The sequence below is a fragment of the Amblyomma mixtum genome, chromosome 1 (genome assembly GCF_055824585.1).
Source record: "Amblyomma mixtum isolate Tamu chromosome 1, ASM5582458v1, whole genome shotgun sequence".
In the NCBI taxonomy this organism is placed as follows: Eukaryota; Metazoa; Arthropoda; class Arachnida; order Ixodida; family Ixodidae; genus Amblyomma; species Amblyomma mixtum.
This window is the reverse complement of record NC_143012.1, coordinates 217,748,927-217,765,460: the sequence shown is the minus strand read 5'-3', so window position 1 is coordinate 217,765,460 and position 16,534 is coordinate 217,748,927. Positions and strand designations below refer to the sequence as shown.

General features: G+C 48.3%; 1 protein-coding gene across 1 annotated transcript in view; it reads left to right on the top strand.

The window, feature by feature from the left end:
• Window positions 1–16,534, top strand: part of LOC149370903 (carbonic anhydrase-related protein 10-like) — a 183,110-nt gene that overhangs the window by 111,059 nt on the left and 55,517 nt on the right. The window contains exon 4 of the mRNA XM_089563499.1: window positions 11,516–11,713. Coding sequence (XP_089419625.1) covers window positions 11,516–11,713 — 198 coding nt within the window. The remainder of the gene's footprint in view (window positions 1–11,515; window positions 11,714–16,534) is intronic.

Here is a 16,534-nt window from a genome sequence, read left to right as displayed (position 1 = left end):
GGCAGCGGCAGCCGATGGCCCCCCGTGACCGAACGGGCACCGCTGGGGATGGCCCCCGGTCCAATCTGTCTAAGTGCAGCGCGGACCCTCGAAACGGTATAGAGGAGCGTCCACTGTATTCGGGACGTATGGACAATGAGGTTGCTGGCCCGCTGAACCGACTCTCACGGCGGGATCGCCCTGAACCCCGTTCTTACTCTTCCCGCACAGTTATACCGCGGGGTCATGCTTTTCAATCTTCCCTCTTCCTTTGTTTGTCATTTTTTCTCCCTATCTTTGGTTACCGTCCAAAGCCGGCGTAAATAAAAAAAAAAGAAATCCGCCAAACAATGCGACAAAATAACGGCTGGCCTCTAGAGCCCAGCTCAGTGCTTAGCTAAGCACAAATTCAAGAGCATTTCTTGAGCTGCTCTTTCAGAGCCCGATAAAAGGTAGGACCGAAAGCAATAGTATAGGATGACGCCCTAGACGGGGTAGAAAAGGAGGGACGGGGTGAGATCACTCAGTGCATAACTGCGTATGCCGATCGATGCTGGACATAAAATTAAGCTGGTCTTCCGGGAAGCTTAGACCCTTAATTGCGCTTTGCAATTGTAATATTCTTGTTTTGTAAGCCGCTTAGAAAAGAAAGCTAGCCAGTATAAACTGAAAAAGCTCGTAATTCTGGCGGTTTTCTCTCTATACAGGCTTGTGCACAGCCCTAAGCATTATGTTCTTCATGAGCTACGTTAAACTTAGTTTCTAATACAAGCGGTTTCTTTGCTGAGGCGAAAGAAGAGATCACTAAGCAGTTCAACGACCGAGGAATTAGGCAGAGGAATTACTGCACTTTTGCCCCAACAGTGTACGTAGTATATGCAATAAAAAATACCGGTACTTCCTCCATGAAAAGGAGATAAGAGCAGGTTATGACTAGCTTTTTCTGAAGAAGTGGGAAAACAAATTATTTATTACAAAAGTGTGTTATGACCAAGACCAGTGGTATATTCCACCATAAAGCGCTGGTCATTTTTCATAACACATTCGGCTGTGACCAATGACCAGTGCATTACGACGAAATACAACACGAGAGAGGGAGTGAATCAGTGATAATTTAGAAGTGCAAGTCAACGGCTCGACAGGACGTGTACCCGCGTATGCGTTGGTTTATTCCTTGCCTTTGCTCTCAGCATTCGGTTTGCGAGGGAGCTCGACAGAGGCCTGGGCCCTGAAACTAGCAATGTGTTGGGCTTCCTGCTAGCGCTGTCCTTGCCAGCCAAACACGGCCATTTCGTTCAGCCGTACCCATTGCCATCGCTCTCTTTCGAGAGCCCATCTGATGATGTGGCGCTCCTGCCTGTTCGCGGGAGCGACCAGAGACAGCGCGAGACTTAAAGCCCACTGAAAACACGATGGCAAAAAGGCGCGTTGACTCGGTAGACAAGAAGGGCCGACACCACAGCGTCCCGTATCCTGTCTCCCGCGAACCGTGTTTGGTGTCCCTTGTCTAGTGTGTTGTATCCCGTGTCCCCTGTAGCGTGTCCCGTGTCCCGTGTCTTGTGTCCCGTGCACCGTTAACCGTGCTCCATACCCCGGGGCTTGTGTTTTGTGTCTCGTGTGTTGCATCCTGTGTCACGTGTCTCATGTGTTGTATCCCATGTCTCATGTCTTATGTGCCATGCCTGTTTTCCTCGATCAAATCGCTCCTTTCGCATCATGTTCTCGAACTGCTACTAAGAAGCATACGCACACCCTGTTGTCAAGCTCCTTAACGGCAGTTTATCAAATGCGCAACCAAGCGACTATCATTCTAACAGAGTCATGGAAAGCGAGGTCGAGAAAAATTAGACAGCCTGCAATGCGCTGCTGGATGGTGCGCATATGCGAAGGACTTGTTTTGTCCAGTTAACGCGTCACTTCATGAGGTTTGGTGGTACATAAATGCGACTCAATGAACAAGGGTTCCAATCTTGTCAGGTGATGCTAAAGTGCAACTACATCTCCTCCACCTTGGCTGGCATGACGTAGACTTAAGCAAGGCACCGGCCTCGCACCTGCGAAGTCCCTGGTTTGATTCGAGCTACTTGCCGAGTCGTCACGACAAGCATCTCCCTTTCACTGTGACAGTTTGCTGCTGCGTGACACAGCCCCAGTGTCCTGCCGTCTTCGCCACTAAGACAATGGGTTGTTATGCAGAAGTCATTAGAAGAAATAAGTCTTGGCCTTCGCGGAGATCGTTCAAGTTTCACTCAGTAAATTGATCCTCAATGCCTGAGGTGGTTTTGACGGGTGTAGTTACAGTTGAGACTACGCGTGTGAGCTGTGCGAATGAACAGAACATGTTTTTGTATGAATGAACGTGTTTTTGTATGCACGTGTGAATGTGATGCGGGGTGTGGGGGGCATACGTAAAAACTCACCTACGTTCATTGCTTAGTGTGGACAAGAAATCGAAGAAAAAAGCAAGCAAGCCGTGATTCTGTGCTAGGAGCGCTGTCACAGCTCGTCCGTGAGACGACCGTTTTTTCTACTGGTTAAGAGAAGAAAAAAGCAGCCTAGAGAAGGAAACATCCTAAGCGTATAGCTCGACAGCCTCAGTGCGAATGGCTACGATTTAGCGCTTCGGGGGCCAAGAGTCCGTGCCGCGAAAGAGATAGCCGACGCTTTTACTGCGGCAGGCACCTAACGACTGTACACGCACGTCCGAAGAGGGCGAAGTCATCCCGGCAGAACGGAATAAGGGGATCGAAGAGTCCCCGAAATTGCTTTATGATGCTGGCTCCCAAGAGGTAAAAACCGCTATCCGCGATGCTATCACCACCTCACGCGAACTCGGTTTCGGTTTCGTCTCCCCCTACGGTACAGTGACTGTAACGGAGGGCGGTCCTCGTCTCTGTAGTCGTGGCCGCAAAACGGACCAGCCCATCAGTGCGTGAGGCACCGCAGAACACGGTGAGCGAAGAGAGTGGAGGAAAGAGGGAAGGGTGGTGTTGCCGATCAGAACAACACAAGACGCGCAGAATAAGCACGCTCCCAAAGGTTTTGCTGGGAAGCCCAACTCCACCGCATCAGTGATAAAGGGAGGTAGGGAGACAGGCCAGGGACGCAGTCTAGGCAGGAGAGGCAAGCGTTAGCACAACACGCGCGCCGAAATCGAGCGAATATCTATTGCGGAGCAACTACTTGTCCGCCTTTAGCCGGGCCATCTCCTCTGCTTTTGTGCTCGCTTGCAGAGTGCCTGAGAATGCTGATTGGCGTGCCGGTGCTGATAGCACGGCTCTCTCTCTTTCTCGTTTTCTTTCTAGAGGGCGTTCTCGGCTTTCACGTCGTCAGCACACTGCTGTCTTTCTACTCTTACTTCCTCTTTTCTTGACTCTGTTTGCGTCTCGCGATTCGAGCTGTTGGCCAAAGGAGAGAGCAGGAGGCGGCAGGGATTGTTGTCCAGCTACGGTTAGCACCCGCGGCCTTGCGTCCGCCGCCTCCTGGGGTAAGAAGCGATGATCGCGAAGTGGTGAAGTTGGAAATGATTGCCGCCTGATTTCGCGCTGCTGGCGCGGCGGCTATCCGCGAATGAAAGAGCGGCGGGCTGCCGCGGTTTTCGATCGGAAATGGTGGAGGAAGATGCGGAGGGACAGAGGGAGGGGGGGGGGGGGGGGAGAGATAGGGGGAAGGGAGTTGCCGAAGTCTAGCGGACGGGGAGCCTCTTCCATTGAAAGGATGCGCGTGAGAGAGAGGAATCCCTCCCTTTAAATCCGCCAGGTCATCAAGAGGTGCAAGTGCCCTGATCGCATTTTGATGGCGCCTTTGTTGCTGGCCCGCGAGCGAACTAGCTCCGGCGGCTGCTGTTTTGGGACCAGCCAGGCTTTTGCGCGGAGGCGAGGACTCGTACGTGATGCGCTGCGTCTGCGGCTGTCCGAGTTGGTTAAACGCGTAGATGGGTGGAGAAAGAGGAAGTTTGCGTGTCGCAGCGCGTCTGGGACGTTGGAGGTGACCCTTCTCAGCGAGTTAGAGGGGACGAGGAGAGAGCACTTGACGGCCGTCAAATGAACAAGGGAAAAAAAACAAACAGACGTAAGCACAAAGATAGCAAATGCACGAAACGATGCTCTGGCTAACAAGAGAACAATTTATACAGCCATAAAAAATATAAATAAAAGGATGATAACAAAACGAAGTTTATCGGCGTCTGTCAAGTAATACTATTCTTTATCGGTTAGTACATTACAGGACGATCGATTGTGGTTTACACACATGAGCGACTCCTTGAGGATGTGGAATGTCTCTGTGAATTCACATGTGAGCTGGTTTGTCTTTATTATTGCGCAGAAAATATACATAAAGACACCGATACAAGCAACTAAATCCTTAGCCGATGGCTAGTCATGAATCCATTAAAAAATTCAGTGATGTTAACCAGTTGATTATGGCTACAACATACGAAAATTTCACAAGTAGGGTGAGGTGGGCTTTTCTGACAATACATATCGTTTCGGAGAGCGTGCAATAGTTGTTTAATGCTGGATGGAATGACATTCCACACTTCAGCGCTGATAAGTGATACTGCTCGGCGACTGTTTACATTGCCTGTTATAGGTAAACAGAGATTACTCTCATTAGCGTGCCTAGTGTTACTCGAAGGCAGTAGTAAGGTCGAAGAACTATAAGGTGCAATTCCTTTTAAAATGCTGTTCACCAAAAGGGCAATCTTGAAATGGCAAGTGGAAATCCATGATGTTAAGGTCCGTGCAGTGCAAATCTGATGGTGAATGCCAGGGTACCGATGTTATTTCTTAATGCATTTTTCTGGAGAGTAATGAACGGTCTGAGGTACGATGCTTAAGTGAAGACCTATGAACGAATTCGGTGAGTTAAACAGCAATAATATACACTGAAATAGATCACACGCAATCTATCAGTTAATGTGGCGCATGCGAAGGTAAATTTCTTGCACAGTGTTTCTATATGAGGAATACAATTAAGAGGTTCATCTAAGGCTACGCCTAAATACCTGTATGTGCTTGATAAAGGGATATTCCTCCGATCTCTAGTGCACATGTTTGAGGCACCTGTTTTCTTTTAGACGTGAAAGTTTTTCATATTAAGCAAGAGCTTGTTGTTTTTATATAATTTCAGTGTGTTCTCCAGTTCGCTTCATGCAATTACCTCGGCTTCTTTCAGTGACTTTGTGTGATATAATAAGTCCTGTGTCATAGGCGTGTAAAAGTGAGATGCGTACCCAAGATAAATAGGGTAGTCATTTATAAATATCGAGAAATATTCAGGTCCAATAACCGAACCCCGCGGCGCTCCATTTTTAACTTTTATTTTAGTGCACACTGATAGCCATTAATTTTTACAAATTGAGTACGATTGGTTCAATAACTTCTGAAAAAAATTAATGATGGACACACTTAAATCACAGCGTACTAGTAATAATAATAACTGTTATGATCTACCTAGCCAAAAGCTTTTTATATATCTATAAATACGCCTATAGTCCCTTGGTTATTGTCTAATGCGCTGTTCACGTTTTCTGCCACTGAGAGTGGCAATGTAGCGGTGGAATGATCTTTACTGAAACCATGTTGATTGAGCCTAAGTACATCATATTTAACTATAAATTCTGTTATTCTCTTAGCAACCAGCATTTAAAAAGTATTTATGCATGGTAATATCACAATTGACCCGTAATTCGCTATAACATTCAGATCATTTCCTTTGTGTGTAGGTTTTACCCTCCCAATTTTGAGTTGGTCAGAGTAAACTCTGTTAAGAATGATTGATTGTAGATCTTTTCAAAAACATAACACAAGACGTTAATGTTGCCTTTTAATATATTTACTGATATTTCATCATAACCCATAGCTTTATTTGCTTTCATCTGGTGAGTGATGTCAATTATTTACTTTGCGCTAATTTCTTTGAATACAAACGTACTAGAGCTGTTGGCACAGTCCTATTCCATGATGCATTAGGTGGAGACAAAAAATTGTTACCAATCTCAATAAAGAAGTCTAAATGTTTCTACCAGAAGCTCGTGATCAGTGGTAAAATCTGGTCAACCAGCGTGTTAGGGCGACGATTTTATAACAGAGTTGATCTTACGCCATATCTTTTTGGAATTACTTTTTTGTGCTTTTGAAATTAGTCTGCTTTAGTATAGCTTTTTGCGCTCACGCATGACTGAGAGCGAAAGATTTCGAGCCATTCTGGATTGTTCTTTGCAGTAAAGGTTATATATATTTCGCTTCTACTTGCTATGCCAGCGTTCTTAATTTTTATTGGCTCGCGGTATTGAACCAGTCGTACAGAGAGAGATCGGAACTTTAAAGTACGCTAATCTACAAATATTGCAGTTCATGCTAACGCGGCTTGATTTTCGTGTCGAGAAAAAATTTCATCACCTTTATCAGTCGTTTTCCAACGCCTCCAAAACGTTCTTCTCCGGGAGTAGTGCTCTGGTTTTTCGGTAATCCCATTTCGATCCAAGCGTGGAGCAGCGAGGCCAAAAATATAAAAAGAGTAAAATGGTCAGCAGTGGACTCTGTTCCTAAACAGCAAATATAATCGGCCCAGTATTGGAAACGGAAGGCCGGTCCAACAAAGGGCCCGAGTGAAACCATCCATTTGGAATAATGGGTCGATTACCTGAGCTGCTTGGATTATTACATCAGCCCGTACTAAATTCTCTTCAGAACTGTAAACTACATGATCAACTGCGAACGATGACGTAGGTGTTAGACTTTTTGCATCAACTACGTAAGCAAGTAAGCAAGTTCTGGTACCCCCTGCTCGCTTGATCGCCTATGATAACATTAAAATGTCAAGCTAATATTACCCTTCTTTGCGCATGTGAAACATCTTCTAATATTTCTACGATTTCTCTTTTATTAGAAATGTTGGGAGTTCTAAATGCGCTGGTTTATATAACGCTCTGATCACGACTGTCTTCTAGTTCAAAAAATAGCATCTCATATCTCCTTCCTTAGTGTGTGTCAATATATATTTTTGTTTTCCGATGCTGATGATATGTACAGCGCCCCACCTCCGCGTTTTGTACCATGCTTTCTTGGAAGTGACAGAAATTCTTAGTTAGGTACATTCATGAATTCATTTTCTGTCAGCCAAGTTCCTGACAGCTCGATAATGTCCTATCGACCATTCCTTCGAACTGCTATAGCTAATAAGAGAATCAAAATTTTTGTTGATACGCGCAGAAATAAAAATTCAATACACCTGGCGGCGGTTGCTGTGATGCTCACGTTGTTGGAATAATGTCAGTTGACTGCCGGATAGTTTCATTCAATTATGCATTTTTTTTGGTCCAGGATAATGCCGCAGGCGGACGCATGCACTTTGCGCTGCGCCTTCGTGTTGTTATCGTCGTCTGAAGGCACTTGGAAGAGTAGTCTGCTTTCGCCGTTACTGGCAACATTGTAAGGCGATTGAAACATTAATCGGCTTTATTTAAAAAAGAAACCTTCACAGTTTCCACTTTTACTTCGAACGAAGCAATGCCAACGATAACAGTAGCAGTGTCAGTGGCGGCAACAAAAACTTAATTTATAAGCAAAAATAAAACGAAGGTCCTCAAGGATGAGCAGCTGCCTGTGCACGAGTCCACGGGCCTTGACTTTACGGAGAGCTGTGTCCATTAGCCGTGTTTGGCCAGGCGGTTGAGCAACCCGCAGAGCGGCCTCCCATGAGGGGGTGGATAGGTTGGGTATGGGGCAGTAACGCAGTTCACTACGGCTGAAATATTGCACCGACCCTCACAGTGCACGGTCCCGCAACCTGTGGTGTGTACTAGGACAAGCTCATCAGCGCTGTTTGAAACGCAGATGTAATGCAGAGATCAAAAGTCGCAGGGTGCTACAAATAGGTGGCGACCCAGCTCAAATGCGGAGCTCCCGGCTGTGGTCTCAGCGAAGAGCTCGTGGGGAATAGGCGGGCTCCGAAGCAGTTTCTCAACTGCTGTCGTCAAAGAGCTTCAGGACGAATCAAGAAATATGGGAAGTATTTTTATGCGCCATGTCTGGTTTTTAGGTACTACTGAATGGTGTCGCCCGAGGCGAATGCAATTGATTTACTAGAGCTGAAACAAAGATTTTATTAAAAAAGAAACGAGAAGAAACAAAAAGCGGATTCGGGGAGGCAGAGCTGACGCAGAGCCTTTTTGTTTTACCTTCCTTGAGGCCGTCTGCAGAAATTATCATTCGCACGAGTCCGGTTGTTTACACAGAATTGCGGCGTTCAGTGGCTCGCCTACACTCTGCCACACAACATGCGCGTCTCCTCTCGAGCGAGAAGACAGTGGCGCTTACTTCGCTTACAGAATAGGTCCTCTCATCAGCACTTCGCATTCGGCTCGAAATTCCGGGAAGCAGACAAGCACCCACAGAGGAGTCTTTGTCTCCTTCTCGACTAAGACAACGACACGGCAGCGAGCGCAAGTAGAGCCTCCTTCCCAATCCATGCATATAGTTCCGCGGACAGTTCGCATTAGGAGGAGCACCAGCACTTGGAGTAAACGGCGGCTGAACTTAGCATCGACTTCCGCAGAAACCCCGCTGAGTCTCGCGCTCTTCGCCAGGCGGCATTCAATCTGACGTCGTTATTACGCTCCGACAAGCGCATATCCGGCGAGTGTTTGCAGTCGTCGTTCGTCCGAGCGAGCACTTCATTTCGCGCGCGGACCGACTCCCCCCTTCCCTGCCACCATCCGACTTCCCTCTTAACCCATTCACACTCGCACACAAGCGGAGCCAAGCAAAAACAAAGAATTAAAAAAGGCGAATCAAAGTGCGCGGATCAAGATGGAAGGAAAAAGGCAGAGCGTCTCTCCATTTTCTGCCGGCCGTCCCACTCTGTCCCTTAGCGCGGGCTATGCGGCTACTGAGCGAGCGTTGTTAAGCCCTAATTATCGTGAATCATTTAGGCATTTTGCGAGGGAAGAGAGGGAAAGCAGGGGAAAGAAATGTGGGGGAAGGGAAGAAGAGCCCGTGTCACCCGCTGGTCGCTCATCCGGGCTCTTCCCCGCACGCGGCCGCAGCTGGAGCAGTTGACGTCGCCGCCGCTCGAGCTGGCCCGCGCGCTGAGCTGACGACGGCGCTAAACGCCGCCGGTACCGAGAATCGAGCGCGCGCCGCCGCTAGCGTTGTGGTTCGCGCGACGCCTCCCCCGAGAGCAGGGCGCCGAGGGAGAGAGAGTGAGGTGAGAGTGGGCAAAAAGAGAGTGAGGAGGGCGTTGATTAATTAAGCCAATTAAAAGCGTCCGGATGTTCCCGCGAAGGGCGACAGAGGGAAAGGAACCACCACTGGAGGGTAGGAAGAGAGCAGTGGATTTTGGTGCCCAAAGTGTGTGTGGTGGGGGAGGGGGGAGTAATGTTGGTGCCGAAAGTGGGGGCGGGAGAGAATGTTGGTGCGCGTATAAACGGCTCGTCTGTATCGCTAAGCGAACGACCGCCGATGCCGAGAGGCTGGAGGGGAAAGTGTGAGGCGGAGAAGTCGAGGCTCTAATCCACTTAGCGCGAGTTCGAACCCGGGGCGGTCGTCGGTCGGTCGCCTTGGCGGGGGAGCACTGCGATTGCGTCGCCCTTCGTTCGCCCTCCGCGGCGCTATGTGCCCTTGCCTTATGTCCTCGTCGGGGGAAGGGTTGGCGGCGTGAGTAGTGTTCTTTCGGGGATTTCTTCCCTTGCCCACTGCGGGACTCGGCGAGCGCTCTGAGTCGTCACGAGTGGCTTTCTTCCATCACGTCTCCCCTTCCCCTACTGGTGCCGTGCATCCTTTCCCTCTCTCATCCCTCTCTATCTCTCTCAAGCCCGCCTGTCTTCGAACCGGCTCAAGATTTTGGCGCGCGAGGCGCGGCTGTAATTAAATTTCGAAACGCGCCTCTCTCTGACCGCACCAGCCTCGCGCGTTATTGCGGAATTTCTTGTTGTTTTTTTGCGCCCGTCGGATATGTGCTCGTGTCTGCCGAGAATGGACCCTAAAAACTTGATTCTGGTCAATTTCTGCCGAATTTCGTCGCACTCGTTTGTCTTCGGGCCTTACCCATCGCGCCACGACGCATACGTCATCAAGAGTTCTTGCGACAGTATTAGAATTAATACTTTTACTCGCAGACCTACGTATGCCTCACGTCACCGTTTTTTGTGTGCGCGTATGTGCGAGAACAAGAGTTTACTAAGCCCAAGTGCATTTGTGAGAGGAAAAATACGATGTTGCCAGGGGGTTTTGAAAGAAGAAGAGGAGAAAATGGTAGACGAATAAAATTAAAGCCTTTGAATAGGTCCCCATAGAAAGGCATGCCATTTGTTCTATAAAGCCTGCCCAAAGATTCTAGATTCATATGCGCTTGGAAGAGGGTGAAGAAGAGGAAGAAGAGAGGCTAGCCTCTGTTGAATGCGCCATGTTTTTAAGATGAAGAAGATTAGCCCGGCCTTCCCCAAGCCTTTGTTTGCGAAAATCAGGATCCAAGGATGTATCTGGAGCAACCGAGTTAAAGCACTGTTGACCACAAGATCGTGCTGTCCGCTCTGCCAAATTCGTCAGAGGCAAGTGAGACCAGATGTGGCGCTTTGCCTGGAACGCGGTTTGCAAAGTCGTATTTTTTTCTGTCGTCCGGTAACCATATAGCAGAGTAAGTTTGGACACTAGAAAGAGCTCATACGGTTTTCGCTCTTGTCGGGCCTCAGGAGTTAGCGAAAACTGTACCTTTCCACTGGTGCCTATAAGCCTGCCGTTTTTCCATCGCAACTTTATCATTACAGAACGTCGCACACGTCGTTGACCCACGGGTTCCTTTCTCAAGGTGTACTAATAGCCCACAGGAGCCATCAGTCACGACCGGATGATATGCCCATTACGATCGATCATCTATTCTTTTTCTTGAACAAAACAATCCGGCATTTTTCTGCTGTGACGTAATACGTCTATCTCGTCCTCCCAGGAAGCACTCGTCTAGACATTTACGCGTATTGGTGTGCAAAGTTTGACTATGAAAGTTGCACTGTCGGCCAACCTCTACTGCATTTTAACGGCTCTTTCTGGTTTAAAAGACATCGCGGGTGGCATGTTTTTGAAGTCATAATCTTACTTGGAGGCCGCCGCGGTGGATCAGTGGTTACGGCGTTCGGCGGCTGACCCGAAGGATGGGGGTTCGATCCCGGCGGAGGCAGTCAAGTTTCTATGGAGGCGAAATTCTGCGACGCGAAATGAGCAGGGCGTTTTTGTGTCTGGTTTGTATGGTATGGAACATGATAATTTGTGAACGCCTGTGAGTGTTTCAAAGCTGAAATATTCGGTTCTTTAATCTGGGTGGAAATTCGACGTTATCAGCTAGCGTAAACCGCTTATGACGGCGAATTTTTGGCAGAATATGTACAGCAGCTTGCCTTGGCGAATGGTTGGGCCTGATTTTGGGGTTAACAGAATTTAATTTATCCTCAAATTACGGGAGAAATAAATTGTCCGTACGCACGCGAAGCCCAAAAACAACGCACTGAGCGGAGCCTGTCGTTGTCACATCGTTGCAGATCAGCGGCATCATCACCAACACGGGACACGGCGTCATCTTCCGCGTGTCGGACAGCCTGGCGCCGGGCCTGGCGGTGAACATCTCGGGCGGCCCTCTCTCCTACCAGTACCGCTTCCACGAGCTGCACATCCACTACGGCCGCTCAGACGACCGCGGATCCGAGCACACCATCGCCGGGAAACCATTCCCCGCCGAGGTGAGAAACGCTCGCTGTACCCACTCGCGACAAAAAAAAAAAAAAAGAAGAGCGAAAGGTTGAGGCAGCGTATGAATATCGAGCGTTAGCAATATCGAACGAATATTGCATCATTATCGATCTTCGCTGTATCCGGTACAAATATGCTGTTATAGCCGGATGTCTAGTTTTTTAATGCCGACGTATACACCGCAAGAAGATAAATCGTTTGACACCGCTTCGAATGCTCTACGTCAATTAGTTTGGCCGTTATGGACGTTTGAAGTTTCAAGAAACCATGGTGCGGGGAACCAAATGTCGGTGCAAATCCCTGTGTAAGACTACGCTTTAATTCGGTTTGTAATCTTATGCTCCGTAACGCCTGAATAGTTTGATACCACTCCGAACATTCTACGCTAATTAGGGGACCCGCAATCTGTGTGCCAATGGTACCCCCCCCCCCCCTCCACTGGTCTCATTTGAATGACCTCGTGTTTGATACTAACGCGACCTTGGGTAATGTTAATATTCAAGCGTTGAAACGAATACGAGTGGTTTACTATAAGTCTCTGGGCGCGCCCAATGTCAGCTCAAGTGAAATGTTAGCCCAAGTGACAACAGCTTGGAGTTGTCCTAGTTGATATAATATTCAATGAATGCTTGACTTGATTATTAACATAGCACGAGCTATATTTGGAAAATAGCGCCTGGGCTATGCTGTGACATGAAAATGCGGACAGTATCCCTTTAATATTGACTATAGTCGAGCCAACTTATAACGAACCTATACGCGGATGGCGTTCGTTGTATCCGAAGGTTGTAGTAAATGGACGTCCTATTTTGCTGCGCAAAATATCAGGTCAGAGAAAAGCGGCGTTTATTTATTAAAAGTGTGGGTTATGTGCGTTTACTCTTGAAAGCAGACCTTATCGCGTGTGCCTGCCGGCGTTGATTTCTTTAAAAAGGGAGTTCTGGGCGTCTGCTTATTCAAAGCAGACTCTGTTGCGCCGCTTTCCAAGCTCTCGAGCGTGATTATGTTATCGCGCTGATACCTTTGGTGTTAACAATCTGCTCTTGTATACAATATAACTGATCGGGGCTGAAGCGTTGACGGGACCGCAGCGGTGTTCGTTTGAGCATCCACCTCACATGCAGGAGGTGCGGGGTTCGATCCCCCAGCGCCGCCTAGTGCCCAAGGGTGGTACGATGGGTACATGTCTTCCCCTGCCTCGTGCTCGGCTTCTTTAGGGTGAAATACTTGGGAAATGGTTCATTGACCCCACCTTGAGTACAAGAAAAAACCTTCTGTCAAGGCTCTCTTTGGCCACAGATGCCTTTGCGCCATAAAAAAATCATCTTCGTCGAAGCGTTGACGGCAGCCGCTGGCAGCACGGCCTTCTAAATAAGAGTTCTGGGGGTCGGGGAGCGCTCGTACTTCGCGTACAATGGCTTCGATAGAGTAGGTGTCATCCCAGGTGACATCCGACCAGGTGACATTCATCAATGGCGCGTTGCTACAAATCGACACGCGTCTCATCAACACGAGGGTTTTCGATACCTTCACCTGTCTTTCTTGGGCTCATGCAATGATGAAGGCATAGCACAGCGCACGTGCGCACAGAACATATCAGCTGCACTGTCTGCTGTGCGCGCGCGATAGCAGCAAAAAATGTGGAGAGCCGAGTACAAGCAGGTGACGCATACCACCTGAACAGCGGGAGCAGCAAGGCATTCAAACTTCTCAAATTGCTGCCGATGGTTGATACCCTACCGTACGCTGTAGCTTCGATTTCGATGCTGCCCCTCAATCGCGCCCACCGCACTGCTACCTTAGACGCTTAGCACAGAGGGTAAACTTTCTTTCCTTGTCTGTTTGGGTCCATCTGAGCCGCGAACGTGATCTTGAAGCTGTTTCTCTGTGCGCGTAGTCCTTTGTTCTGGAAGTAAAGTTTCCTTTCTCGCAACTGCCTGAAAAAAAAAAGAAATAAAACAAGACCGAGACGCTAAATTCCGGTTGTCTGCGGGCCTGCTTTTTTAGAACAAATCATTAGAAGCTAGGCTACTGCGCTGTTATTGCCTTGCCGATTTCGTGACTGCGTTATTTCAAAAGTAGGTCGTGCACAAAGGCAAAGCTGCTTCTAAGCTGGCGCGGAAAGGCGGCTTTAAGCGAAGCCCCAACTCACTTCACTCTGCCTTCATTTTCACTTCACAGCGCCAGCTGTGACTTCCCTCACATCGGCGTTTCGGAGAGAGAGGCTCGCAGCTAGTTCTCTCCGCTAGGGGGCGTCCAGCGAGGGGACATCGCGTCAATCTTCACTTCATGAGGCGAAGCCGCAACAAAATTGAGCAGCGCATCTTTTATGCACAGAGGCGCTGTGCATGGTGCGAAATCGCTTCTTGTCCGCTGTTGCGGCGGAGGGGCAGAACGAAACTTTTTAGGAGTTTTTTCGGCCGCGATAAACAAAATTGTGACAGCTGTTGCTGTGTTATGCTCCGTCCTAAGCGAACGACCATTGATTTATTGATAAAAAAATAGATAAAGGAAGGAAAGCAAGAGGCCTCCAAGGTTTATCGAACAAAACCATGTTTGAATGCATGGTAACAAAAAAAAAAATGAAAACCGAAAGAGCCGTAGCAGCTCTTCTCGGTCGGTCGTTACATATTCTCTCGCTTGTTCGCTTAGTTCTGTGCTGTCAAGACTCCCCATCTTTCTGCACTCTCTATCGACCATCGACTTGCTTGTTTAATGTAATAATTATGTTGTGCAGCCGATTAAATTTAAACGTCACATCTGATGTTGTTATTTCATTTGGCTTCAGAGAAGGACTCCTGTCTTCGAGTGCGGAACCGAGTCTAAACGCTCTTTAGTTAGAGTTCACCCGAAATACGTGGAAGGAGAGCGCGTTTGAGAGCTAACACTTCAAGGCGCGGCATCTCTCGGAGCTACACGATCTGTTCACTTGCTCGCTCATCTCCTATTGCTCTCCGCGTGGGCGGCACGTACACGTGGAGTTCAAGGCGGGCTAATTGGTTCCTATTTGCTCCCATTTACGCTTGCGAAGTTTATTCCGCACACGCGATATATAAGGCATGCTGACGTAGTGAAAAATCTTGAGAGGGCACTTAAGCTCCGCCATAAGTTTATTACGCTGTAGCGTTAACGGGTTACGTCAGCTGCCTGGGGCTCTCTTTGCGTATTATTCCGCAGGCACAGATACTATATTCTCTCTTTCACCCAATCTCCCTTATGATACATGACCTACCTTTTAAGGTACCATGCGATAGTATTAGGAATCCCTCCCGTGCAAGTACTCTTTATGTGTCGCCTATGTTCCGCCCAGATGCGCGTGTATGCGGAATTCGTCTTTCTATATTTTACATTCATAGATCGCGGGAAGTCCTCATATCAGTCATGGCGCAGTGGTGCAGCTTCAAACACAGCCATCAATGGGGCTTGTCAGACCCTAGGTTGCTCTTCCTGAGTAACCTTTCGAGACCAATCATTCATTTAATACCCCATGCACCTCATTCTTCGAACTCAACCCCCCCCCCCCCCCCCTTCCCCATCACCTTCCCCAAGAACCACATGCAACAGCCCCCTGCCACGGGGGCCAGTTCGTTTGCAATCGATGAGCCTATTGCCACCAGCCGCGGTGAGCAGGCTGTGATGACGTCATAAGTTCACGTGACCTAGGCAGTAAGTAGGTCACTTGCTTTTCTCGACACGATGATGACATCGAGATAGCAGCTGAACGGGGCCCTTGCAGCTATCGCGCTAAAAACACAACATATAAAAAGCAGGGAGGTGTCAGGGTAGGCTGCAAAAGATGTGGGTTCAACATTTCGTGATGGTGAAATGTTTACGGGAATCCCCAAGGTGGAGTAGATTTGTAATAAGGGAGTAATTACTCATTGACGTCTACCCAAGCGCAGCCATACGGCTACAAAGGAAAGCTGTACAGCTTTCTCAGAAACTTAGCAGTTAAGGAAAGCGCTGTTAATGGCTGCACTTGAGTGGTGTCAATGAGTATTTACTTCCTTATTTCGCGAGTACCAAATTTTGAGGTGTACATGTGATTGTTCTTTTAGAGCTCATCTTGCCCAAATTATTCGTGGCGCCCATCTTTCGCCGAGTACATGTGATTCGCGGAAAACGCGAAAATTAGGTCGTCGCGAAAATGAAGTCCTTTACAGTATTCGGAGTAAGGTGGCGCAGAGAAGATGGGAATGGGCCGGAAGGTGAATCTCGGGTAGGCTTGACGCCTGGGTAGCACTGCTTATCTTGAAGACAAAATAAATCAAATGGACGAAGTCTGCAGCGGCGAGAGCTTCACATACTCGCTTACTAGCAAGGGAGCCTAGTAGGGGCTGCATTATGAGAAAATGGTATTCTCGTTAGGAGCTGAACGAAGCGTATCAAAGTTATCGAAAAAACTCATTTCGACTGGAAGTGGACGCTTTGTATGACACGCAGCTACCTAGTCCGAGAAAAGGGCGAAGTAATGCGCCTACGAGTAAAACAAGATAGTAAAAACCAAATTAAGAAACCGCACAAAGATGGAGGTAGAAAGGAACGAAACGCCAGCAGAAAGAAGACAAGTCGAAAGCAGGCCAAACACCAGAGACCGCGCGCGCCTCCTCGAAGAAACCACAGAAATTGGGAGTCTGGAATGAACGAACGTAAAGAGGGCGTAGAGCACGAGGGGCCCCTACCTAAGAAAAAAAAAAGAAAAAGAAATACCCCTAAAGCGCTTGCGGCCATACGTGTGAGCCACGTGACTCAACTTCATTACAGTTATCACGTGACAAGAACAAAGCGGCTTTCGAAGAACGAATCCCACC